A 27,549-nucleotide genomic window follows, 5' to 3' on the forward strand; every position below is an offset into this window, starting at 1 on the left:
GGAGACCGCTACAAACTGCACATTTTTAATCCACTTAATCTTTACAGTGTTCGCTTTGTACCATCCTAGCTTTCTAATTAAAATGCTGCATGGTATCAAGTCAAATGTCAGAGAGAAACCTAGATAGTTAAATCAACACTATTATCCTCATTAAAAATAATCCTATAAAAAGACTCCGTCGTTTGATAATTTCTATACTATAAATCTGTGTATACTGTGCATTTTATTTCTACAGCTTCAACCCACACCACTATTTTTTTAAACATGTGGCAAGCAAAATAATAGTAGAGGCAAAAAGAAGTTGTGATCAGCAGAAAGTAACACACACCATGGAAAAACATTACCCAAAACCTTTTGAAGTGAAACCTCAGACTTAAACTGGGCACCACTGAAAACAGGTGTCTGAGTTACAGCTGTACCATCACTTCAAGATCATCCACCTCTACCCTGATGCACCATTCAGGCTCCTGTGGCCAAACCAGTCATTCCAAATAGGAGGAAGACTCCTCATCTTCCAAAAATATCTTTGGGCCTCTTTATTTTGCAGATCGCACCTCGCTAATTTAAAAACAAAAAGGTTTTGGACTCAGCAGAGGAAGAGAAAAGCACAAGAATATTCACAGAGCTGCGGTGACATAAAGATATTGGTACATTAGCAAACTTGTTTTGTCATTTTATCACACTGTGTAAATAGAAAGCATAATTAATAAGGACAGGCATGTTAATTTTGGTTCCTTTTAAAACCTTGAGGCAACGGGAGGAGAAGGGGGAATGCCAATATTTGGCAATAGGAAGAAAAACAGTTGCAAATGAGACACTTTTCAACCCCTTTGCTGGCTTTTGAAACAACTGAGAATAAAAATAAACTTTAAACACTTTCATGTCCTCTAGAGTGCTCAGTTTAAACAGCATATTTAATCTAAGTCATATGTAACATTATAACAATGCTCTTTTTGCCCTCCATATGAATTAAGAATATTAAATATGTATGTGAAATAGTACCCATGCTGGAACGTCTCCAGAATTAAATTCTTCATATGAGGGGTTTTTTTCCCTTATCTTTTTTTCTTCTTTTTTAAAAATTTTTTACTTCAAGCTGCAAAGATATTCAAAACTGGGTCAAGCTTACAACACCCAACAAAAATAAAAGGCATCTGCAATCCTTTGGATTATTTTAAGTATCTTCCTTTAAATTTACCATAAAAATACTCCGAATTTCTTCATGAAAAAGACCAGTACAGAAATGTATTTCTCTACCTCCCTGGAAACAAACATACACAAAAATACGGTAACTACTAAAACAGATTTCTTCCTATCCCTGGTAGACCTTGCTGCTCTGAAATTACATCTGCTATCAAGTCAAGTCCCTCAAACTCTCTGCCCTCTACAGACTCAACCCACTGTGCAAAACATACAGAAATTCTAAGAAATTAAAACACATATCCAATTTTTAGGAATAAATGTGTATAAAAATAAACACCGCTCTCCAGTTTGCTCCATGTGCTAACTAAAAGGGATACACACATCAACCTTAAATTGTCAGCAACTGCCTCTTCATTTGCATTTTATCACTTTCTAAATTCTAACAGATGCCAAAGTCAACATTTTTTTTAAATACTAAAATAGATTTAGAAAATTAAAGAAAGGCGGTATTACCTTCCCCTCTGCTGCATGTCCCACATGCACCTGATGTGCCAAGACACCCATTTGCCCACCTGAGAGGGGCAAATCATGTCCATCAGATGGTGGGACACATCTTCTGTCAGCAAAACTGAGGAACAAACCAGTTCAATTTTTAACAAACCCTCACCAGCAAACCATTCCTCCATCCCCATTCATACACTGGATCGCTCCACAGACGTCCAACCTTATTAAAAGACACGTATTTCACCCTTTTGTCTAGTGTTCATCATCATCTTTGCAAAAACCTGCCTGCCATTAGATAGGACTCAGATTCCCTATGCGACAGCTTGCAGTGGATTTACCTAACTAAAAACGCATTTAGCAAGACAAACTCTAAACAAGCGTAAATTTAAATTTCTAATTACATCTCTCTGAAAAAAAAAGCTGTGGCCAGATCAAAGAAATCAAAGTGGTTGGATTGCAAACACCAACTCCAACTGCTAGAGCTGTGGAAGTGAAGAAGTGGGATGCTCGAGAAAGGAGAAGCAAAACCCAACCAGGAGACCCGTAATCCACCAAGAAACCAACTTCAGTCTCTGCAATAGATGCCGTGAGGATTTTGTGCAACAAGGACAAGCAGTTATGGAAATACAGTATCAGATATACTGAGCCTGTGCAGAGGAACCTGACTGGTGAACCTGGTTTTCACCTCAGTCTATGACAAACGGACAAGAGAAGACCTCTGGTTGTGTTGGTAATGGGGCAAAGTAAATATCTGTAGTGATTAATAAATAAATGGTCTACTAAACTAATGGTAAATGCTCAATACCCAAGAATGGCTTTGGATCCCCACACCACCACTAACAATCCATGGAACAGCAATGACCTGGAAGGAAGAAATAGCCAACGAGAAAACTTCAGCATAAAATCTTAAAATAACTTCAGGAGCACAGGAGATCATCTGGTCCAACCCAACCACCTTCTCAAAACAGGGCTCCAAAATGCAATTTGTACTCTGCTCATCTCTGACGATTTGGGAAACATTCATACTGGTCAAGTCCAGGTAAAGCAATGAAGCTACAATAGCACCAGTGACACAAAGATGCTGCAACACAAGTAACTAGAAGACCAAATCTGAGTTGTGGTCAAGGTTTATTAACAGTTAGTGATCAAGAGTTAAGAGATATGAAACCATTCATAATGCCTAAATAAATCGGCATGGTTTAGTGTCTCCTTAGCACAGTAGGTTTTATCAATGGGATGAAACTTCCCTGAAGCACAAAGGAAATGCTTGAGATAGATGGGATGAAGAAGGTGCCAAACTGTTGATAGAACACAGAGTGACCTAGTTGGATCACAACAAAACACAGATTTGCAATAAGACACAATAAGTGAAATGAGGAGCTGGGAAAAATAAAATGCTGGATTCCCCTCTAGGGCTTGACATCCTCATCCCCAAAAAATAAATCAGTGCTGTGGCAAAGTTAACCGAAGAAAGTGTGTATTGACTTAACAGCATTTGTCTCAAGATGCATATTTCTGGTGTTAAAAAGGGCAGAATAGTAGCAAGCAGAGTCTCTATCAGTTTTTCTTTTCTCTTCTTGTTTTCTAAGGGATAGAGGGACCAGCAATGCTGAAGCTGCTGGACACTCAAAGGGTTTGCACTGGGCCAGTTGGGAAGTCAACTGGACTTTCCACATTCAAACAGGAATTTCCGAGGAGTGGATCAACACCCAAGAAAGCGCCCAATGACCCTGGTTCAAAGGTTCCCATCCAATTGTTCCCACTACAAGCACTGGGCCAGTTGGGAAGTCAACTGGACTTTCCACATTCAAACAGGAGTTTCTGAGAAGTGAATCAACACCCAAGAAGGTGCCCAATGACCCTGGTTCAAAGGTTCCCGTCCAATTGTTCCCACTACAAGCAGATTAGAATTCAGTGCCTTGGTCCCTTTCTGTGGCTTGATGGGCCAGCAGCAGGAGAATCCAACCTCCACCAGTTAAAAAGCCTTTCATGTGAGGACAATCTTCTGTCAGCCCCTTTCGTGACAATGACAGATAACGACACTAAATTATGAATACAAGAGGCAATGACTTCTTTCCGGAAAAACACCAAAACTGAGGGGAAAAGAGTTACGAAAATATTTCTACAGGATCTCTGAAAAATTATTTCTCTACAGCTTATCAGTGAACACATCTTGGCATGAAGAACATACAACCCTAAAAGCATTTGTTATTCTGACCTAATTTATGTATATACAAATATGTTTACATAATATAAATGTGTACAATATACAGTGCAACGAAGATGCTGAAGGGAGTGGAGCATCTCCCATGTGAGGAAAGGCTGAGGGAGCTGGGGCTCTTTAGCTTGGAGAAGAGGAGACTGAGGGGTGACCTCATTAATGTTTACAGATATATAAAGGGTGAGTGTCAGGAGGATGGAGCCAGGCTCTTCTCGGTGACAACCAATGATAGGACAAGGGGTAATGAATACAAACTGGAACACAAAAAGTTCCACTTAAATATGAGAAGAAACTTCTTCTCAGTGAGGGTGACAGAGCCTGGCCCAGGCTGCTCAGGGAGGTTATGGAGTCTCCTTCTCTGCAGACATTCAAACCCGCCTGGACACCTTCCTGTGTAACCTCATCTGGGTGTTCCTGCTCCGGCAGAGGGATTGGACTGGATGAGATTTCGAGGTCCCTTCCAATCCCTGACATTCTGTGATTCAAATATATATATATATAAACAATTTTTAATTAGAAAGGTACAGAGCCAAACTAAAAGGTAACAATGGAGTTTCTCCTACTTCTTGTAGCGGTTTTCCCGACCCAAGAGAAAAGTCTAAAGCCACCCCCAAAATTTACTCACCAAAATACATTCTTAACCAACTACAGCAGCATTCAAAGGCATTTCCACAATTCCTTAAACCAGCAGGAGCTTTAACTAACATTTCATCTCACTGCAACCCACTTTGCTTGAAAAAAAAAAACACATATCACATCACAGTTATGCAACATTTCTTTAAGCTATGGAAGCCCAGGCAAAAATTTGTTAATTGGTATCCAAATCCCAATATAAACCAACATTCAGATATTTCCTGGCAACCAGCCCCACAATTTACAAGCCCACACCGCTTTGCAAATATATGTGGCAAGATATTTATGGCAACCCATCCAAAGCTTCTTGACTGTTGATTCAGTATCTGCTTCCCGTATTCCCGCTGAACGTTTACATAAGACTATTCCTTTTAATCTTTACTTATTTGCTTTAGATGTGCCCTGACAACCACTTAGAAAAGTGGCATTTTCCTGACAAAACAAATCACTTGCCTTCTACCACCAAGTTGCAGATCTTTGTTACCAAAATAGAAAGCCCAGAACATGCCCCAGGAAGTCTCTTTCTTGGCTTTGAAATCATAGGGAGCAGATATATTCAATCTGAAAATCCTATGATTAAAAAAAAAAATAGAAAAAAATAAAAGTGACGATTTCTAGAAGCGTTGGCTCCTAATAAGAATTGTGAGGAGTGGGTTGTAAGAGGAAAAATACAGCGTGGAATTGCACAATTCCTTTCTAAGTTAAAGTACTGACACCACATTCTGCTGGGAAAACCTTTTGTCCCTCTGATTTAATGATAAATTCCATGTGACTTTTTTTGGGTTGGAGAAATAGAACAGAAACAAAACCAAAACACTGTCCTGACACGTTAGCATTAAACAGTAAAACTTCACCTCTTTTATTGTTACATAAAGTTCTATTTCTGGCTTGAAGGATGGGAAAAAAAGAAAGAAAATAATGACAATCATTCTCAAAGCAGGTATCCATTAGAGGTCTAAAAACATCAAGGAGAAATCCTTTTTAAGGAAGAACAGACTGATTTCCAGCCCTATATTCCAGTTTCCACCACCTTTGCTTGACAAACAGTGCTCAGCTCTGAACTCTTAATCCAAAACATCTATAACAGTCTCAGGCTCCTTAAACTCTTTAATGTCCTTTCGTATATTAACTGCCTACATTTCTCTAAGCCTTGACCTTCCCAAGGCTATCCCTCCCTATTTTTGTTTTATTTCTGACAGCCCTCCCTTCCCAGGAACGAGCCCTCCTCCTCCTCCAACATCCACCAAGGTCCAGATCTTCATGTCCTTTTTCCTCTGCCCATCCTGTTCCTTCATCCCACCAATTCCAACTCTGTGTTTCTCCAAGAAAAAAATTATTTTAAGTTTTGTGGAGGTACAGAACCCGTAAGATCCCAGCAGAACAATCACTTTGTTCTCCAGCCTCCCCTGAGACTTTGGTGGTCTCCAATGAGCCGTCTCAGCAGATGATGCCACCAGGTCACCATGTCACAGCAGAGCATCAGCAGCAGTTTGTCTCCCCCTCTTCCTGAGCCATTCTGTCCAGATATAAGTTGTGCAAATTAAAAAACTGATGAGGAACACAATTCTTTCTTATAACTCTGAAGTCATATACTATATGTTTTCCCCATGGCCTCAATGACAAGCACATTCCTCAACCAAGCCTTTGCCAAATACCATTACTTGGCTATTTTCTTCCCATGTTCTTTTCATCATCATTCTCTTTAAGCCTTTGCATTAACACGACTCAAGATTTTTTCCCTCCATTGCATGTAGAAGATGTAATTACACTTGCTCACCTACACTGTCTATCTACTGAGGATATAAAATACCATTTGCCTGCTTGTTGTATTCGCCTTCAAGCTTTTTGGCTTTTATAGACAGCATTATTCCTAAGCATGCAATCTTTTTTCCCTGAACAAAAAAATCCCAAGGCAATGCCTCTTTGTTATAATACCAAAAATCCTTATTATTAGTCAACAGAATAAATGTCCACCAAGTGACAAATGCACTTCTGGTTTTTGTGGGTTTTTTTGTTGTTTGGTTATTTTTTTCCTGAAAAGCCGTTTGCTTTAGAGTGGTTTCCTATCCAAGCCTATTCCATCTGCAAACTGAGAGTGACCTCTCCATATGGGACTTTCAGTACACAGAAAAAAGAAAATACAGATGCACAAATGTTTTGTATAAACCAGACAGAAACTGCAAAGCATCCTTCAGCTCCAGTTTACGCACTTTGTATTGACACCGTAATTAGGACAATTAAAATGTCCCAAAGTTTGTCTTCGATAATAACTGATGTTTCTGTTTTTCAAAGAATGGACTACACAGGTCTCCAGTAGTGGGCAAGAAGGTCTTTTGTGAAGGAAAACGCCAGTTTCTGATGCTGATGAGACAAGCACAGGTGCCCGTGTGGCCATGCACGCTCCCGTTCTCAGAACAGACTTGCTGACAACCAAGCTAATGCTTTCAGAGAAATAAGTTTTTTCCTTCAAAATCCTTCAGAAAGTTGTCTTGGATTTTTTTAACAAGTCCAAAATACTTCAAATCACATGAAAAATGCTCTCAGATTATTTAAGTGAAGTGTATCATAAGATGGCAGAGCCACAGAGAGAATTGTCTTTACATTTTCCATGAAAAGAAGAAAGGTTCAAAACCACATCCATATGGACAAACGGCAAGACAAAGTTTACTAACATATCTTTAAATCCAAAAAATACTTGATCTAAAACAAAAACAACCAACTCCTCAGAATCTTCTAGCTGATCGTCTGCATTCAATAGCTTAAAGCAAGAGATGTACGTAGCCAACTACTTTGTGGCGTTAGTACCCATGAGCAGATGCACAGATCTAAAAGCATTCATTTATTTTTCTCACAGAGGCAAACAATACAACCGTGTCTTCCCAAGGTGTCGCAGTCCTGGTCCACGTCAGGGAACGGCCAAGCCAGACAGCGGGTGTCCTCCACAAGCACAATGTCCATACCCTCGAAGAACCCATCTCCAGTGAGGGATGCAGTTTGGTGGTCACCAAGCAGCCGGCCCCGGAGGGTCCCGGCTGGATGGAATAAACCTCTACCAGCCTCTAACACCGTAACCAGGACACGCTGCTCCCACCAATCGCATTTCCAAGGTGGCCAAGTTGAATGTGTTGTAAGGATGTAAAAAGTGGTAAGACAAGCGGGTCATGCTGGGGGTCTGTAATCCAAGCACAGAGGCTGTTGGGAATATTAATCCAATGGGTTCCAACTGCTGAAGAGAAGCCAGCGTGCCAACCTCAGAAAGGAACACTGGGGCTTTGGGTGAATCCAAAACCACAGTACTAGCCCTGATCGTGCTGAAGTACAGTTCTGCCGCAGAAACCTTGGTCCATCAGGAAGAGTAAAAACAAATGAAGTGTAAAGTCGGCAGAAAGCTGACCTGAAGAACAGAGGCAGTGCGTCATTCTGTCTTCTATCACAGCAACTTCACTATATGGTTTATAGCTCACGTTTTTCTTCTTGATGTTGATCTAGCTATAAATGAAAAGTTCCTCAGCAGCAGTATATTCAAACTGCACCTGGTTGTGTGTGCAACCGTATCTTCCGATGGTAAAATTGAGTTAATCTCTCAGCAGAAACGCAGACTGCTGTCCTTGTAACATGTGCTCCATACCCCATGACAGCCTTGTTGATGTTACGTGGTCACCAACCAACGGAAACAAAGCACTGTGGGATAATAAAAACTGCAGGCACCCATGGGCCAGAAGAAATACTCCTTACTAATGAACTCACAATCTTTGACATAAAAAAAAAATATATCCCATTTTCTACTGGCCAGGGTACTTTACTGGTAGTTTCCCCACCATTCTGTTCAAAGGGTCAATCCACCCTTTCCCCAGCTGCTCCCACAAATACACACCCAGACTGAATCCCAGGTTCCAGTAAAGGCTGGGGAATGACCTATTAGAGAGCAGCACAGGGGAAAGGGACCTGGGGGTCCTGATGGACAGCAGGATGACCATGAGCCAGCACTGGGCCCTTGTGGCCAGGAAGGCCAATGGTACCTGGGGTGGGTTAGAAGGCGGGTGGTCAGTAGGTCAGAGAGGTTCTCCTGCCCCTCTACTCTGCCCTGGGGAGACGACACCTGGAATATTGTGTCCAGTTGTGGGCCCCTCAGTTCCAGAAGGACAGGGAACTGCTGGAGAGAGTCCAGCGCAGGGCAACAAAGATGATGAAGGGAGTGGAGCATCTCCCGTGTGAGGAAAGGCTGAGGGAGCTGGGGCTCTTGAGATTGGAGGAGACTTATTAATATTTATAATAGATAAAGGACGAGTGCCACGAGGATGGAGCCAGGCTCTTCTCTGTGAGAACCAATGACAGGACAAGAGGCAATGAGTATGAACTGGAACATAGGAGGTTCCACTTAAATTTGAGAAGAAACTTCGTCCCAGTGAGGGTGCCAGAGCCTGGCCCAGGCTGCCCAGGGAGGTTGTGGAGTCTCCTTCTCTGCAGACATTCAAACCCGCCTGGACACCTTCCTGTGGAACCTCAGCTGGGTGTTCCTGCTCCAGCAGGGGGATTGCACTTTTGAGGTCCCTTCCAATCCCTGACATTCTGGGATTCTGTGTGATCCTGTTTTCTCACTTGTGACCTTTGGGAAGGACAGACACACTCAAAACCTCAGTCACTGTTTGTTTACGGCAGTAACACCATTCACGCAATAGATCTCACAGAAGCACCTGATTATTTGCCTTCGCTAACCAAATCCATCAGTAAAAACATTTTCTGTTCATTTTTAACTCATTTAAATTAGAGGTATCTTTCACCAAGACAAAAGTTTTCCAGAAGAAAAAGTTCTGCACTGAGTGACATTTTCAGAAAAACACAAGAAATAATATCATATAAATACTATTTCTGCTTTCTGACAGGCTTGTTGGAGTATTTTAAAACAGCTTTCTAAAATAAACCAACTTCTTTTCCTGCATAGATTTGCCATCAGGGAACCAGATCCTACCCTTATAAGGTTATGACAGAACAAAAGTCCTGAAAAGAAATACAAAATTGAGTTCACATTTAAACTCGGGAAACAGGAATACTCAGATATAATGAAGTTTAAAAGCACTTTCTTCAGAATTAGCAGCAGTCAGATGGTTAAGAAAAGCATCTTCCCAGTTATCATCTTCTTGTCCATCACCCCAAATCGTTCCTCTCCATCTAGTACGATTTTAACCCATTAGAGCTACAAAGCTAGATCAGGTATTTTATATCTACAGGCAGTATCCAAGCTTTAACCACTGCAGTATGTTTATAAACACAGACAATGGTTTCTTTTACCATTGAAGAAGTCAAACAGCTGTAGGGAAGCAGAAATTACTTAAACAACTTAAGCTACAAACACCAACACTGATTAAAATCACAGTATACAGAAAAAGGGGGAAAAAAACCCTAGGGTTAAACACTAGAGAAAAGATCTTAAGATAAAAGGACTCTAAAATAGTTTACAATAATGTAAAATAACGTCTGAGCTAAGCCAACACAGAAATCAAACTATTTGAAAAGAAAATCAATATGAGGATTAATGTTCCAGTTCTCTCCAAAGGAGGACAAAATGCAGCAAAAAAGGCCAGGAAAGAGGGGGTTTCTTTTCTGTTTTACCAAATTTTTGCTGTGGACTTCATTTTATTTGTAGAAGAAGCAAATGTCTCCAAAGCTGAGCTGAACCTCACCCAAGGCGAACCACGACACCCAACACGGGACATTCCCTTCAGTTTCTTTTTATAAAAATAAATATTAAAAGAAATTACCAAACTATAAAGAAACAAAGAGCGATGCTACGGCGGCTCCTACAAGCACATTACGTTTCTTATGTCTGCAGTTCTCAACGGCTGTGTAAGTAAACTTTAAAGGATATAGAGAGAAGCTATTTTCATTCTCTTTTTCATCATCTGACACGAGTGGAATCGTATCTAAGATTTAACTGTACGACATACAAAAGCAGCGGCACACCAGTGAGCACTTCATTAATTAAAAGCCAGAAAAGGAAGTTTGCTAAATGAAGCAAATGTTCTTATCACTCCTATCTATAGTCATTAAAACTGACAGGAAACCAAATATCACCATCTGTCTACTTGCAATAAAGACACTAAAAACAGCTCTGGGGTAGAAGAATAATATAAAGTATAAAACTGCAGTTTTTCAAGTTTCGGTTTGAAATGGACGAGAGAGAAACTGATGTCAGATGGGGGAGAATAAAGGATGACAAAGAGCTGGGACACAAGACTGCAAAAGAAATCATATGTTTTAAAACATAAACTGAAGCCGCTTCAAAATATCACCAAAGAAACCACGAACCTAAATTTTGCTCCGTATTTCTCATCCAGATCAACGTTTCTGCAAATAGCCAAGTACTACAACAGCAGCTCATTTGCCTATTTAGAAATAACCGCTACCAAAATAAATCTGAAAGTTAGAACACGCTACATAAACTGCAAAGTTTTAATGCTCAGGCAAGTCACACAAAACAATCCTATGGATTAATTATGTAGCCTTGCACTGTCTTTATAATTAAATTTTTTTTTTAAATTATTCCTATATTTGGATTTTGCTCGCAAGTCAGCAATTTGGCATAATAGTCGAATAAGATTTGATGAAATAAAGAGAGCTGCTAACTTAGCTCTGAATAAAATACCGGGGCTCACACCAGCGCTTGCAGAGGTCAGCCCAAGGCCACTGGTTTAAGGCACCTTCCAGCAGTTGTACAATTCCTACCTTCTAGTAATTGCCTTTTCTTATTTTTGCACTGCAGGAGAGAGGGAAGAAAGAAAAAACAAACAGACGGTAACAAGATATTTAATGAGAGAAATGAAAATAAACTCCCGCTGCGGGTTTCGGGCAGCACGGCCCCGCGTGGTTGGTTTGCTCTGCACCAGCCCCCAGCTGCACTTTGCAAAGCGCTGCCAGCTCCTCTCGGTGCTGTGTATAATATTAGGTTTATAGGCACAGTTTTTAAGAGTAAATAAGGTTAAAGGAACTTAAGGTTGAGATAAAACAAAAAAAAGACAATTTATCATTAATACCCCCATGTTGTGCCTCGGTATCGGAGCGCGTGTGGGGCAGATTTTGGGGATGCTCAGGTTATGGAGAAGAGGAGCAACGGAGTTAAAGGCCAAACTGATATCTTATTGATTTTTACTATTATGTTCCTCTGGAATGGTCCTTTTTTGCTTTCCTGTTGTAGTTTGATTTTCTTTCCTAAGAACAATAATTCATACATCTAAAAGGCTCTCATTAATACTCTATGAGAAAGCTTTTTTAGACTCAGAGCAATTACAACACAGCAATTACTATTCTTCTGTTAATACTTCAACAATACTAACAGGCCCATTAACAGCTCAGCACAAGTATGAGAGGCGTTCAAGAAACACAAGTGTAGGACTACTCCTGTTTACTAAAGAAACCACAACAAAATTATAGAAGGTAATAAAAGTCTGAGTGTAAAAAGTTACTGTAAAGCGATGTGCCATCAGATTCCTCTTGGAGCCTGAGGAACCTTCTATGGAAAGTCAAGTCAATAATCTATGAGGGTAGAGGAAAAGCAAAACTCTTTAAGTGAAGGTTGAAATTCAAGGGTATATTCTCTTTTATGTTAAATATACAACACAGAGATGCAGCGCATCCATTATCTATCCGTGCCCGTGAAATCACTGGGGTGTCCAGGGAGAACTTTGGAAAGCCGACAGGCAAATGTGGAGATACATATCAGAAAATACAGCATCATCCATAAAATTTCCTCGGTGTGGTTTAAAAACGCATCCTCCAGACCAAAGCTGGAGAATGTTTATTGTTCTAAGGGGATTCTTTAAAAAAACAACATTGCTGCGATGCGGGGAAAATAAGCAAAACGACGTTAACTTTATAGACCTTTTAATAAAAAGCTACACGGTAACAACCATATGGTAGATTATTACATTTTGAACATTTTTATTTTATGTGCACCTCGCTAGAGCTCCTGTTTTCCTACTGAGAGTAGAGATTGCGGGAGCTTGCGTTTCATTTCATTGAACAAGAAGAAGTGTACAAAGAGCTGGGTTCTTCAGGAGCACAGGTAACCAGAATAAAGGTGAATTTCTGGGGCAGAGACAGGGAGCACAATTCACCCCGCGCTCCTCCCGCCCACAGTCACAACCGGCTGCAAGTCACAGCGCTTTCCACAGCCAACATTGGAGAAAATCAGCGCCAGGCTCCATGGACTGGAGACACACAGGCTGGGAAAAGCCTTCTAGGGAGCTGAGAAAGCATCACTTTCCTATAATTCCCTTTAAAACATAAATGAAGCTCAATTCTGAAACACACGGTGTTTCTCAGGCCCCTCCCGTTCCTATATTGTGAGGATGCTTCTGATTTTTTTTTCCTTGAATGACAGGAAACTTTGTTCTAATATTATATATACATCATACTATTAATTTATAATTATTTATATATGTATAAATTAAAATATCAAATTATTAATGACAAGTCTGTATTTTTTCGATCTTGTATCTACCTACTTTATCTACAAGCTGAAAAACTTCCTTTGCCTGGTCTTTACCTACAGATTAAGCTATTTTATCCATAAGGACACCATAAAGCACCCACTTTCTTTCTGGTTGTACCAAACTCCTTCGCCCATAGGAATATGTACTGTGTTTAAACACAAAATGGTTTTTGCCCTTTTGCACTCAAACGCATCATCTTCTCTTCATCCTTATACATACAATAAAATGCAAATTTGTCCAGTTTGATGGTTGCTGCATTGCAATATGGCTTATTTTGGTGAGTAGGTTGCTGTGACACCTCCTCATTGGTATTGTTCCTGAATTCACTTCAGACAGTCAATAAGTTTTCCACCTTCCTTTGTAAAAGCGCCCTAAAAATCTACTTTTAAGTAGTGAATGCTAAAGCGACAACATCCTCATCTCAACGCCTTCATGTTTGTTATTTAAACTCCAGCACGACTACATCCGCATACCAGTAAGGGAAGGCCCATCATGTTTCTGCTCTCTAGAATTAAAAGACCTGACCCCAGAACAAGTCCATCCTAGGTGCACCTTTTAATCCACACAAAGACAAAACAATTTATTACCATTTACATTGCTTCAAGTATTTTCGAGCTGCTGTTTAGATGGCCTTACAGTAATGACTGCAGCAAGCCAGAACAGGTTTGCCATAAAACAGAACGCAGGGTAGCACTAAAAATAAAACCTGCGTGTCTTGAAACCTGGGAAAAGCACGGCAAAGCTACGAGGGATTCAGTGCAAACCTGCAGGAGATATTCCCTGCACATTCTTCTTATTTCTTAATTTGAATGAGCAGATATTCAGAGAGAATAATCCAGAGCTTCTGCAGGTTTAACGCACACATCACTCCCGCTCCCCTTTCCCACGTGTTGCTTCTCTCACACTTCACCCTTCTGCCCTCTACCATCTTTGTCCCATGGACCAGGCTCAGGACAACTATTTCTTCCCATCCCGGTTATTCCCAATTCTTCCCCAAACACAAATTATGTGATGCAGATGATGGCTGAAAACCCATCAGGCCCTGGAGGCCCTCACCTTTTCTTCCACCATCTCTTTATACTACGCAATAATTATAGCCCCTTTTTAAATGTTTCCCAGTCCATTCCATTATTTCTCTCTATTTTACATACTGTCCATTACTTTTGATGTTTTGTTTTCTCCTTTTACGCTCCTATCTCTATAATGGTATTTAAGAGAAAGCCAACCTGTTAAGTTCTGCACATCTGGCATGTCAGCATCATAATTAGGAAGTGGATTCTGAAAGTCCTGGTACCACCATAAAACCGGTAAACTAACAAATCTCACCCTAAATTGTATCCCTTTTATCACTGTTCTTGTATCCTCCCCTAGATACCTGCTGCTGATCACCACCAGAGCAAGGATACTGAATTAGACACGCTTGGTCTGAGTCGGTATGGCTGTTCTTACAGATTTATTGCTAAAACAAGTGTTTCCACCAGACCTAAGAAAAATCAGCAAGAAATAAAGTTACAGACTCTTACTATGAGCAGCTTTGCTGTGTGGAAGTTGCCCATTTCACCATCTACATTCCTTAGACTACTATGCAAAGAGTTCATTCTGGTGACCATTGGCACACACATAAAGCACTCGGATATTTTCTTTGGCAGCGGTAGGAAATGTTAAGCATAGGAAATTCAGAACAAAATACTTTTCACCCACTGAAAAACATGGGTGAAAATGCTTTGAACACGATTTTGTTAAGAGCATCATCCTTATTAGCATAAGAAAGAAGAACGATTTGTTGGGAGACATTGACCATTTAAGACATTTCATGTTGTTTACCAAATTTATTTTCCCAGAGACACGGAGAAGGGTTCGGTTTTGTGGTTTGGGTGGGGTGGGGAAGGAGCTTGTTGATGTTTTGGGAAGACCTACCAAAGCTTGCTTGGCTTGCTTGCTCCTGATGCTGCGCTGCAGCAAGAAGTGGCTGTTGGAAGACTTCACTTCAAAGGTCAGGTGAGGGAGAAATTGTCATTATTTGACACGCTAAATTGAGACTGTAAAATCTTTAAATAGGAAAAAAAAAAACCTTTTAAAGGAGATTGCAAGAAAACAGCAGGTTTCCTCAATGGCAAAGTCCCAAGCCCTGTTGGCCAAGCCCTTCCAACCATGTACCAAGGTCCAAGTCCAAGTTCTGAGGTTCCCAATCCAAGCAAAACTCTCCTCCCACCCACCAGCCCGACCTTGCCCAGGTCAGAGCAGGAGAACAGCCCAAGGACCAGCATCCCAAGGCCTCCCAAACGCCCGCAGCTCCGAAACACACGTGGCCGTGTCCCCAGAGCCCCTGCCCCAGTTGGGTTTCATTAAGAACACACACGCCTCTGCGCTCCCGTCAAACATTCGGGGGCTCTAGCACGGGAACCATAACTCAATAATCGCATTTCCTTCTCTGTGTCATAAAATAAACACAGCCTCTGAGATAGACGCTTTGCATTTATACCCTTCTGAAATAATGCAGTAATTGAGAGGGGGTAAAAAATAAAGCCACAAGTAAACTGCACGGGTTCAAAATGTGCAGTAAATACTTCTGAAAGCAATGTTCTCATCTGGGAGTATTGCAACAGATGTTTATCGTGAGCTGCTGCAACAGTTGATCTGACTCTGAGCCAGATTAACTCTTTGCCATTGAAAACAAGGCTTTTTTCCATGGGCGGCCTACAAGAGCAGAAGGGGATGTGCCAGAACTACTGACAACAAGGAGTTAACTGAATGAAGACTTAAAAACAAGAAGTCAGAAAGCCCAAGCAAATAAAAGGAATGTCTGGCCCAAAAGACTTAACTGAACAGGTGTATGTGTGGGTGGGAGTAGGGGGGAAAAATAAAATAAAGAAAAAACATTTAAACAAAGCCTCCACTGACATTCTGGTCACTGCAGTGGGTCCACACAAAATAAGCCAAACATTTTTTACCAATTCAGCAAATAATGCTTGGGGTTTGGTTGGTTGGTTGGTTTAGTTTTTGGATTTATGTTTTGTTGTAGGTTTGGGTTGTTTGTTCATTCTTGTTAATTTTGGAGAGGATAAGAAATATCATTCTTGATCTTGGTTTTTAAAGTGCGGTGCCAATGTATTACAGTAACAACTCGGGTTATTCTATTTAAAGATATTCTGAGTAAGAATGAAAATAGGAACACACAAAACAATTACAATATGGGCCATTCAAACAGCAATTCAACAGTTTGGAGACATTACAGTATTTCAAAATACTAAGAACTTTTAAAATCTAGCATAGGTATCCATGCATCAAATGGTGGCAGCATACCAGAGTATTTATACATATATTTTTTTAACTGAGTAATTTAATGAGTTTTTCAGTTTCTACAGAACTAGTTATAATACCTATGTATGCAATCTCTGATTTACTCCTTAAAGATACAAATGCAAATCACTATTTAAAGCATCATTATTTACAGCTGAAATCACCATTTCTTAATGGGTGCCAATCAGATCCCTGCTCACAACCTCTTCCGAGGGCAAGAGAAGGGACGGGAAGTTACGACTGTAATTCCAAGTGCACCATGTCCACAAGGCTCCTGCCCCAGCATCATCTGCAGCTCCTGCATCCCCAGGACCACCAGAGCCATGTAAAACCATGTAATGAAGAGATGGATGTTATTTATTCAAGAAAAACCTTCATAAACATTCCTCCAGTCCTAAAAAGATCGATGACCCTAAAGCCACACGCTGGAAATCCCTCTACCCAGCCCCTTCATCCCCACCTAAAAGCCACAGCCACTCATTGGGCTGTTGACTAAAATACAACTGTTTGCAGATTGTTTTGGGCTTTTTCCCCCCAGATATCAAACAGTATGAGTGCTGAGAGGAAGGGTTTGTTTTCCAAATTTTTAGTATTCCAGAGCAAAATACCAACATTACATTCTGTAAGTCTTGCCAAGAATGTCTTTTGTGTTCACAGCTTCGGTGTTGATGATAAATTCTGAACATTAACAGTACGAAGTATGATTTAAATCAAAGCCTAACTCATAAATGTAAAAGTAATTTAAACTGGTGAACTGGAAACCTTGATTTAAATAATTTTATTTTGCAAATATAGATCTCCTAAAGAACTATTTGCTTTCAACGGCAATTAGTTCTCACTGAATAGGTAAATAAACTACACACATCTATTTAAATGATTATGAGAGCTAATATACACTAGTTCTTTTATTTTTTACTTTTTATTAAGTAGATAATTTACTAGGCGATTATTCCTAAGAGCTTCAGAAATATTTAATACATCCTAAAGTACCTTTTATTATGATTATTATTCCCATTTTCTAGAAAGATAAGCCAAAAAAGAGATCATTAACTACTTGGGACTCTTTCCTTCACCAGATTTAACTAGGTCTAAGAGGATATGGTTGACCTCCACTATAAGAACTACCTGTTGCACCAAACTTTTAACTCTGACCTAGAAATCATAATAATTCACTAATATCGGAGACAAATTATCAGTAAAGCCTCCGGAGGCAGCAGCAGAAGGCTGGGCTAAATATCTGTACAAGAACGAGCAGGTTGGGCAAGATGGTTGTGTGGAGATAAAACACTTGATCTTTGAATTTACCTTCTAAAATTCGGAAGCGAAGGTAACACACAGCACAGTCTGCTCCCATTCTTCACAACAGCACGGCTTGATTTATAAACGGCCTCAATTATTTTGCCATGAATAACGACGGCAAAACCAGCAGAGAGCAATTCAGATGGATTCTGCAGCCCAGCCGAATCCTCACACCAACCTGTACAACCTTTATTTTGAGCACTCATTTCTTAATATTGTGCCTCAAAATCTACAGCACATTGTGCCAACAGCACTCACTGTAAATGTTTCAGAACAACTTCCATGTATGTAATATTGCAAATATTGCATATCCCAACACACCAGCTACACTGAGATCTTATATATCACACAGTTTCAGCCCCGAGGGGCAGTGCTAGACTTGAAATGTTAACTTAACTAAGATAGTTGATGTATGATAAGTGGCAGGAGAGGTACAGAATTATTTTTAAAGTTTTTCACAGTCTCTCCCCATCATGCCCAATTTTCACTGGTACTAAACGCTACTTGTGCCCCATGTCAGTCCATGATGGAAAATTGCATCTTTTATAAAGTACGTCCTGAGGAACTAGAGCATCAGTATCTCCCCAGCTACTTTATCATAGAATCATTTCAGTTGGAAGAGACCCTCAGGATCATCAATCCCAACCATAACCTAACTCTAGCACTAAACCATGTCCCTAAGAACCTTGTCTAAATGGTTTTTAAACCCCTCCAGGGATGGTGACTCCACGACTGCCCTGGGCAGCCTGTTTCAATGCCTGACAACCCTTTTGGTGAAGAACTTTTTCCTAATATCCAACCTAAACCTCCCCTGGTGCAACTTGAGGCCATTTCCTCTCATCCTTTCACCTGCTACTCAGGAGAAGAGACCAACCCCCTCCATGCTCCAACCTCCTTTCAGGCAGTTGCAGACAGTGATAAGCTCTCCCCTCGGCCTCCTTTTCTCCAGGCTGAACAGCCCCAGTTCCCTCAGTCACTCCCCATCACACCTGTGCTCCAGACCCCTCACCAGCTTATCCTCCAGAAAACTTGCCTTTGCTGTGATGCTCACAATGTTATCCGTTAGACATTAACGACCTTCTCTGAGCTTTGCCAGGAGGGGTGAGGCAGAAAACCAAGTGCTGAAGGAAAATAAAACAATAAAAGATACAGCAGCCCATGATGAGACAAATGTGGCATGTGTAACCATATAAAATGCCAGCTCTTCCCAGAAGACGTACCCATCATTAAGGGGTGACCACTGAGAAGCTGGACTCGATGACCTTAAAGGACTTTTCCAGCCAAAATGTAGAGGAGGGTCTTGAGGATACAGCCCATGGCTTTGACCATGAACCCCACAACTTGCAAGGATTCACCCACCTCACTGCAATTCCTCAACTGCAGCTTTGGGAAATAAAAGTCCCACTCTCTTCCAAATAAATCACCGTCGTGTGTGCCAGAGCCCAAATCCCACCCCAATGCTGAACCACAGGTGGGGGACAAGGAGCCCACAGGGACTGAGAAGGGGATGAACTCGGGGACCTCACCGGGCCTAAGCGAGGGCTAAAATGAAACTGAAAGAAGCTTTTATACTTAAAAACATCTGCATTTCCTGTGCAAGTTTCCCAACAATCTGTCAGGTGAACAGTTCCACTGCCCTGGTGTCCAGTCCCTTCTGTGATGGTGCAGACACGATGCGGGTTTGGGAAACGCAGGCCCCAGGAGGCAGATGTTGTGTAAATTCATATTTCATAAAAACAGTTAATTGTGACAAGTGGGCTATAGAAATCCTCATACCGCTTATATTTCTCCACGTAGAGCAACTCTCCTGCCAGAAAATGTTACATATTGAACTGGCAACACTGGACGATAACATCACAGCTCTGTGAAATAACAGATACAAAATTCACAGATCTTTAAAAACTATAAATTAATTTTTCTGCTGTCATTCAACACAACTGCTTAAAAAACATGCCCTGCAATCGTCATTAAGAGTTCTCCAATCTAACACTGTATGTGTTTAAATATGAAAATGATGCTTTTGAAATAAACGTTGCTGCTACCAGGGAAAAAAGTGCCACTGGAAGTCACATCGCTATTAGAGAGAAACTATCACCTTAAAAAGTCAATAATCCCTCACACTTTACCTAGGAAAGTGTCTCTCTCCATCCAACAAGGTCATGATAAAAAGAATAAAATAAAATAAAAATAATAAAAAGAACAAAACCAAACCAAACACACAACCACCAGCAATAAAACAATTAAATGACACCTGCTAAAACTTTGATCCTTTGATGCAGACAACAGGCAGGTAAAGGATGGGTCATTCAGAGGCTGGTTTAAAATAAATTTATGATTTACTGATGCTCATCCTTCAGTAATCTATGTTTAGCAGATTTACTTTATCCATATGAATCTTCTTGTGTATACCGGGGTCTAAATTGCTATTTAACTCATATAATTACAGAAAAAAAAAAACAACACTGAGTTTTTCTTTTTCTAGAATGACTTTTTTAGGTTTGCTTATTTAGAAAAATATTTAGGAAGAGTTTATTATCTGTATTTTGAAAAGGTTTTTTTTTTTTAATAACATGCATGTGTTTTAGGTAACACTTGACACTTCACATTTACTCAAGTATAAAAGTAAGAAACAACAAGGTTTTCTTCAGCTCTGTGGGGCCACTGGACCCGTACATGGTACCAGACATACATGCATAGATATGTCTTCTTTTAAACAGTTGCGACTGAGCTATAGCTGGCTTTATTTTAAAAGCACACATTACTTGCATAAACAGTTTTTATTTCCTAATCAAAAAATATACATAGCTATCTACGTTTCTTGTACTGAAGCATTCACAATCATCTGAATACAGCACGCTGTTACATTCAAACTCCCTATACGTCTATCATTTTAAATGATCTAAGTGATTTGGGTAGATAATAATAAATCTCTAGGTATACCCCATTTTTTTTCGGAGCTGACAAATCACTGGTGATGCAACAGGTGCCATTTCCATCCATCATTATTTTGTACAAACAGGATGACTGAAGCTGATGTGAAATTGCAGCCGCACGGCTGCTCCTGCTCGATAGGGACAGACTGAACTTCTTCCTTCTCTCCCCAGAAAAACATTTACTGCTTCCTACAGCTACAGGCTAGCAAGAGAACATGACATTTTTAGGCCTAGCAAAAGCTCTGGACCCAAAAGCATCTTTCTGCCTCTACAACACACAACAAGGGGTTAACAGCACCGGGAGTGAGCCCAGGTGTAGATCACACCGAGTTCACTGACAGCACCACCGATTTTAACCCAAATTTGTATATAGGGCACCTTAAAGCTTCAGCAACAATTTCTTTTAAAAGAAACACGCAGGCACTGATTTTTACCCTGATCAAGTCAGGTGTTTCTATCTGCAATTCTCACTGCTCACTTATATCACAGAAATGATCATGCAAATACACTACAGTTTCCAGTACTGCCTCCAGCTGGGGATGCTCCAGTATATTTACATTTCTAGCTAACTAGTAGATGGCACAGAAAGCACACAACCCAACCGCTGCTCAGAAAAGAAGTTGCAAAATCTGACAGAAGATTTTTCAGTCTTCAAAGATATCTCAATAACTTTTGCCACGAAAACCACTAGGAAATTCAGAACTCAGGTGGATGCAGTTTTAGTAATAGATGAAACATAGAGAATACAATAAATACAGTCGACTGTAAAGTACCTCATTAAAAAGAGATAAGATTAGATATGTTACAATATAATATAGACCCAAATTTGTCCCTGAACCATGTAACAGATTTGCAAGACGAGATAAAAATGCGTGGTATTTCAATCCATATTTGTTATTTTAAACTTAAACCAAACAAAAACATTCAGATAACAACACATAAACACGTCCATTCCCAGTTAACTGTCATCTCAGACTGAAGGGGAAACGGTATTTTAATATTTAGCAAATTCACAGAAATAACATAGGGGAAGGATCCCAGATTTTCAGGAGGGATCTGACGACAGCCCGAGCCGATTCTGATTTACTTTCCGCAACTCAACGCGCTCAAACCTCAATTACAAACCCAGAGAAACTCGCAACGCACAACTCCCCGGGGCGGAAAGTTGATTTGACATTTTCCCCCCATCGCCGCCCAAACCCGCGCAGCATCCGCAGCACACGCAGCACCTGGAAACCCTCCTCTGGACGCCACCCAAGGCAGGGTTCTATTCTAGCGGGTAGACGTGACAGCAACAGCGATTTTCAATCAAAATTAATTAATTATCGTGCTGGGGGCATCTCGCCTTGTAAGCGCCGGCCGGGAAAACTTCTGTTTCACGACCGCAGGGACACGCACTACGTACAAAGAAGCCTCTTCCCCCCGCAAACCCCCCGCCAAGGGCTGGAACCGAGGGGTGCGGGGCCGGCGGACCCAGAGCGCTCCGGCCGGACCCCGCGGCGCAGGACCCGGCGCTTCCCGGGGCTGCGGCTGCCCCGGCCCCCCCGCGCCTCTGCGCGCTGGCGCAGCCCGGGAGCGCAGCACCCGCCCAAGGCGCCGCCGGGGGCGGACGGGCAGTAATTATTAAATACCGGACAAATCAAAGGGTTCGGCCCCAGGCTGGGGGGCACCGCCCGCCCCCGGGCAGGGCCCCCGCACCCACCTTGCATCCCGCCGCGGCTCCCACCGGGATCTACCGCCGCCGCTGCTGCTGCTGCTGAAAATACGGGGCAGGCGGGCGCGACCAATGGGGGCGGAGAAGCTCCCTCCCGCAGCCAATGGCGACGGCCCGCCGCCGGCTCTCAGCCAACCGCAGCGCAGCTCATTACCCGGCTGGCGCGGGGGGGGGGGGAAGGGAAGCGCAGCGCCGGCGCGGGGGTGGCGAACGGCCTGCGGTACCGGATCGGGAGTTCGGGACCCGGCCGCGGCTCTGCCCGCCTCTCCCCACACCACCCTCCCTTCTTTTTCATTCCCTTTTTTCCCTGATTTTTTTATACCCTTTTTTCCTCTCCCCCTTCCCCACCTTTTTATTTCTGTTTTTCCTTTTTTCTCTCCCTTCCCTCCCCCCCTTTTTTTTCTTCCCCCTTTTCCTTCTTTTTTTGAGGAGCTCCTTTTCCCAGAGTTTTTTATGTAGCCCCCCCAATATGTATCATACAGACCAACAACTTTGGGAGCCCCCCTCCCATGGACTTTGTACTGCCAAGCGTGAAAGGATCCTAGAATGGAATCATGGAATCCATTTGGCTGGAAAAGCCCTTTAATATCATCGTGTCCAACCCTTAACAAGTCCACAAGAATGTCCCTGCGTAAATCAACACCAATTGCAACTGGCATCAAAACCCACTATTGTAGGGAATCCAAGAAGATGAGGGGATGACAAACACCACAACATAATCTAAAATCAGAGTCTCAGAAGTGTCTGTTCAGTCGCTATTTTGCAATAAAGCGATCCACAAACACACAGCGTTATTAGAACGGACTCCAAACACAGCCTTCGAAAACACCAAAACGAAACCAGCAGATGTTCGAACCACACAACTTCGCTTCAGCATGGAAAGCTTTGTGCAATTATTAGCAAAGTAAATGTTCTTATTAACTCCAACAAATTTGGAAATAAATATCTGCTTTACTACAACCAATAATAAAATATTGAATGTGTAGTATTTTTAATTGAAATTCATTAATATTTGTTCATAAAAAGGAACCTTTCAATCACCAAAACTCACGACTGCTGTAAATTACAGCAGAAAACTGTCAACTGTAGAAGAAGGGATAAAAAAAGCTCAGAATTTTCTTTTGTTTTTCCAGTCTGGTGACCGTAATAATTCTTAGGTTGACAGTGAACTAAACCAGGGAGAAAGTCCACGCCTCCCATTTCTAATTTGTGCTCCTCCTGACCCCGTCCTCAGCATTTAAAATCACTGAATCATATTTGCCTGAACAGGCCGTGTCGTTCATTTGTTCGCAGCGTTTTGCTAATACAGGATAATACACTCCGTGAAGTGATCAACACGATACCAGCCCAAGTCTTGATGATAATTTACAGGAGAAAGCTTTTCTTTTGCAGATCAAGAAAGACTTATTTCTAAGGTCCCCCAAGAGCTCCGCGGTGCTGCGAACTGCTGACAGGCAACCAATAACTGTGACAAATTATACATTCATGGCATCTGCAACAATCGATAAACTGACTCACCAAATTAATAAAATATAGATCACAAAGCACACCTTTTTATTAAAGAATAATTTCATGATAACCAAGTAATGTGGATGCTTCCAAGCATAAGATTAAATTACATGCTGAGCAAATCTGGCATTTTGTGATAAACTGCGAAAATAGTCTTTGCAACAGCAACTGAGGAAGAACATTGCTGACAGAGTCTATAAACATGTTTCATAAAGCATAACCGAAAGTAACAACAAAAAAAATCAGTGAACTGGTGGTTAGAGAATTCCCTACCATATCCGCAGTAATTGCTTTCTAGGCTTCTCCTTGCTTTGTAATTTATTCCTTCAAATACGTTGCTGATTTTGATGTTAAAAGTAATAAAAACAGATTACCTACGTAGGGGAATATTTACACCAAATTAATTCCTTAACTAGTCAGACTTCGACAGCCATCATTATTGGAGTACGCAAAGATTTCTAGTAGTTTTAAGATTATGAAAATTTTACTTAAACACATGAAGGCAAGTGTCTCACCAGATAGATGGACACTGCTTATCAAAACTTTGTGCCTGCTAAGTGAGAAGTATTTGCTCAAATTTAGGAATACAACAAAGCCCACTGGCCTTGGAAGGTCTGAAACTGTACGAGTAGCTCAGTATTTTCCCGTGCTGAGAAACACACCAAGAAGAACTTTTCCAGCCCCACATGAGGGTGTCAGAGAAGCAACTCCTTCCCCAGGAGGATAACAGAGCATCTCTCAGGCCAAGACTTTACTCCTGGGAAGAATACGCTTTGGCACATCCCCAGTCTCCATTTTCCTGGTCAGATTATCACAATACAGCTTCGAAACGTGTCCTAAATGCAGTATTTAAAACCCTGATGTCCCATTTATTAAAGTTTACAATTACTAGTTCCTGAAGCTCCTCAAGCGCTCGCTCTCTGCAGGTTAAATATGCATCAACAGCATTAGGAGGCTGTCCTAACATTTGTTTTAGTCCTCTATAACGCCAGATACGTGGTACTCTCACACAGTTTTCACATGACTGAAGCCTTGTTAAGTCTTCCAAATATTTCTTTTATAGCAAATTATCCAGTATTTCCTGGAAGTGCCCTTTCATACTTGCAATGCTGCAAGGAGCCAGGGAGTATTTACATCCATAAAGTTCAGCCCCTTTCTGGACTTCCACAGATTCCCTACCTAAACACATAAATACGAGCTCTTTCCCACCTGTCTTTCTAGCTAGTAAATAATGGAAGCTTAATTCTGACATGCTGTCATGAAACAAAAATCAAACAGAGCCTAAGTAATACAAAAACAATATTTGTTCAGACTACATCCATTATGAATTGAATTCCTTCTTTAAACAAATGACATTTAATAATGCAATAAACACATAAACAGGAACATATTCGAAGTTATAATTCCATCAGCTCTTTCTCATGACATTCATCTTCTCAAAGGCCATATCCACATTTCAGTCTAATCATTTATGAATAGTGTTGAGCTAATAAACAGACATGGTACCTTAAAAATGGTTTACTGCTTAGATAAGCTGCTGTCTTCCCTAACTATGGCAACCTAGATCAGTTAAATATATATATATGTGTGTATATATATATACATGGTTTTTTTCCCCTCTGGCTTATTATAGCAAGTGGAAATTTATTACAAAACGTTATTTTCTTTCAGAATGAAATATCTTTATTTGGAAAATATACCCAAATATTCCCACTTACAAACCTCCATTTATTTCAATATTTTCTGCACGGTGATAATTTCATTTACTAAAAAAATATCCACATTGCTATGAATTTTTTAAGTCACCGAACGTGACTAGAGCCGGCAGCAATGCATATTTTAGAGCAGCAGCAAACAGGACCAGCTTCAGAATTACACCCACCACCCTCAAGAGAAGATGAGGCGAGAGCGTCTTCTCTTGCCATAAATTACCGCTCAACTCCTATCAGCAATTATTTAACTTTCAAAAATAGCTGCAACGCAGACGAATTATGAGCTATAATTACGCAAATTTACCCGTGATATTAAGACTGCATATATGCATATATGTAGATATACTTGGTCTATTCTAAAATGTATGTGCATGCATAATGTTGAATATTATAATCAGATATACTAGGATGTCTTTACCTTATCTCCCAGAACGACAACATTTCTGTCTTAAATACCTGTAAGCCATTCCACTGCTCAAAAAATGCCCACTACTCCTTTTTATCTGTATGGTACCAGTCACTTGATCCTGGTGCATCTTCTTCTAATAAACCTTCCTCCTTTCCAGACAAGAATGCAGAAAACTAAGTGCACAGGAGTCAAAAGGAGCACCAGCTGGGCTCCCGGGGAAAGGGAAGAAAATTATAAATGTATTATTGAGTGCAACGCAGAAGCTGCATCAGGTCCAGAAATCCATACTCTGTAAATAACTTGAAGGCTAGCAGGATTAGAAATACCGTACACGGTTGGCCTGTTCTTGGCTGCAGTTGGACACTTGACATTGGACTGGATGGCCCAGTTAAAGAATCATTTTTAAGTACTTCAAGACCAAGTTGCCCCATGCTTGGCTCACCAACCTGTAACTTGGTGAAGGGTTTGGAGGGGAAGCCGTATGAGGAGCAGCTAAAGTCATTGGGTTTGTTCAGCCTGGAGAAGAGGAGACTAAGGCGAGAGCTCATTGTGGCTACAGCTTCATCACAAGGGGAGGACAAGGGGCAGACACTGAACTCTTCATTTTAGTGACCAACGACAGAACCCGAGGGAATGGCAGGAAGATGTGCCAGGGGAGGTTTAGGTTGGACATGAGGAAAAGGTTCTTCACCCAGAGGGTGCTGAACTCTGGAACAGGCTCCCCAAGGAGGTGTCACAGCCCCAAGCCTGACAGTGTTCAAGAAGAGACTGGACAACGTCCTCAGACACACGGTGTGAACTGTGGGGTTGTTACATGCAGGGACAGGAGCTGGACTCGATGATCCTTGTGGGTCCCTTCCAACTCAGGACATTCTATAATTCCTTTCTTGGAAAATGGAATTACTGAATATCTTCAGTCACTCAACGAGAAGTGATTTAAAATTCAACTATTTCTGTTCTGCTATTCTGACTCAATGCAAAGACCTTCTGCTTCGCCCAAGGTCTCGGTAGACCACTGTTCCTCCAAAGAACCAACACTTCTGCTAAACCTCTACAATGCTGCGGAATGCTGTCCCTCCAACAGAGAGTGTCATACATCCAATTATCCTGATATTCATCTTAACCATGGCATGGCGCTGCAGATCTTCAACACAACCACTGCTTTAGGGGCATCATATTAACTCCCATGGCTCTTCAGAGCCTCTGGTCCTACCGGCACAGCTTTACGTTTGGCCACCTACACACCAGAGCCTGCGGGGTGAGGGAAGGGGGGTGATAGGGGAGGCAGCAGGTTTGGGGTGAGGACTAAGCAGTCTCTATATGCTCAGTGACCTGAGCATTTCTGTTAGACACTTATTAAAACGTCAAATTGACAGCATTCGTTATACAGGGAAAAATATACAACAACAAACTAAGATTTATTTTTATTTACACATTTCTTACTATTCTTTGTACTCTTATAGTGCTTTAAAAGCCCAGATTCCCAGGTTCTGCACAGATACTTCACAAAAAGATATCAACCCAACACAGTTGCCTTTTTCCCTCTAGTTTTCAATAATGATAGAATATATTGCTACAAGGAAAAGTGAATATACTTTCTGATTTAAAGCACAAAAACGAATGCTATTTTTAAAGTTAAAATCTGTTATAATGATAGGGTTGGGGTGGGTTTGTTGGTTTGTT

General features: G+C 41.2%; 1 protein-coding gene across 5 annotated transcripts in view; it reads right to left on the reverse strand.

Moving 5' to 3' along the window:
- CTBP1 (C-terminal binding protein 1) overlaps positions 1-27,549 on the reverse strand; it is a 253,013-nt gene that overhangs the window by 138,705 nt on the left and 86,759 nt on the right. The window contains exon 1 of one of the 5 annotated variants that reach the window (XM_065836378.2): positions 22,225-22,288. The exons of the other annotated variants lie outside the window; for them this stretch is intronic. Coding sequence (XP_065692450.1) covers positions 22,225-22,231 — 7 coding nt within the window. The 5' untranslated portion in view covers positions 22,232-22,288. Of the gene's footprint in view, positions 1-22,224; positions 22,289-27,549 lie in introns of those variants that run through there. 5 annotated transcript variants of the gene reach the window in all.

Source organism: Patagioenas fasciata, chromosome 4 (genome assembly GCF_037038585.1).
Source record: "Patagioenas fasciata isolate bPatFas1 chromosome 4, bPatFas1.hap1, whole genome shotgun sequence".
NCBI lineage: Eukaryota > Metazoa > Chordata > Aves > Columbiformes > Columbidae > Patagioenas > Patagioenas fasciata.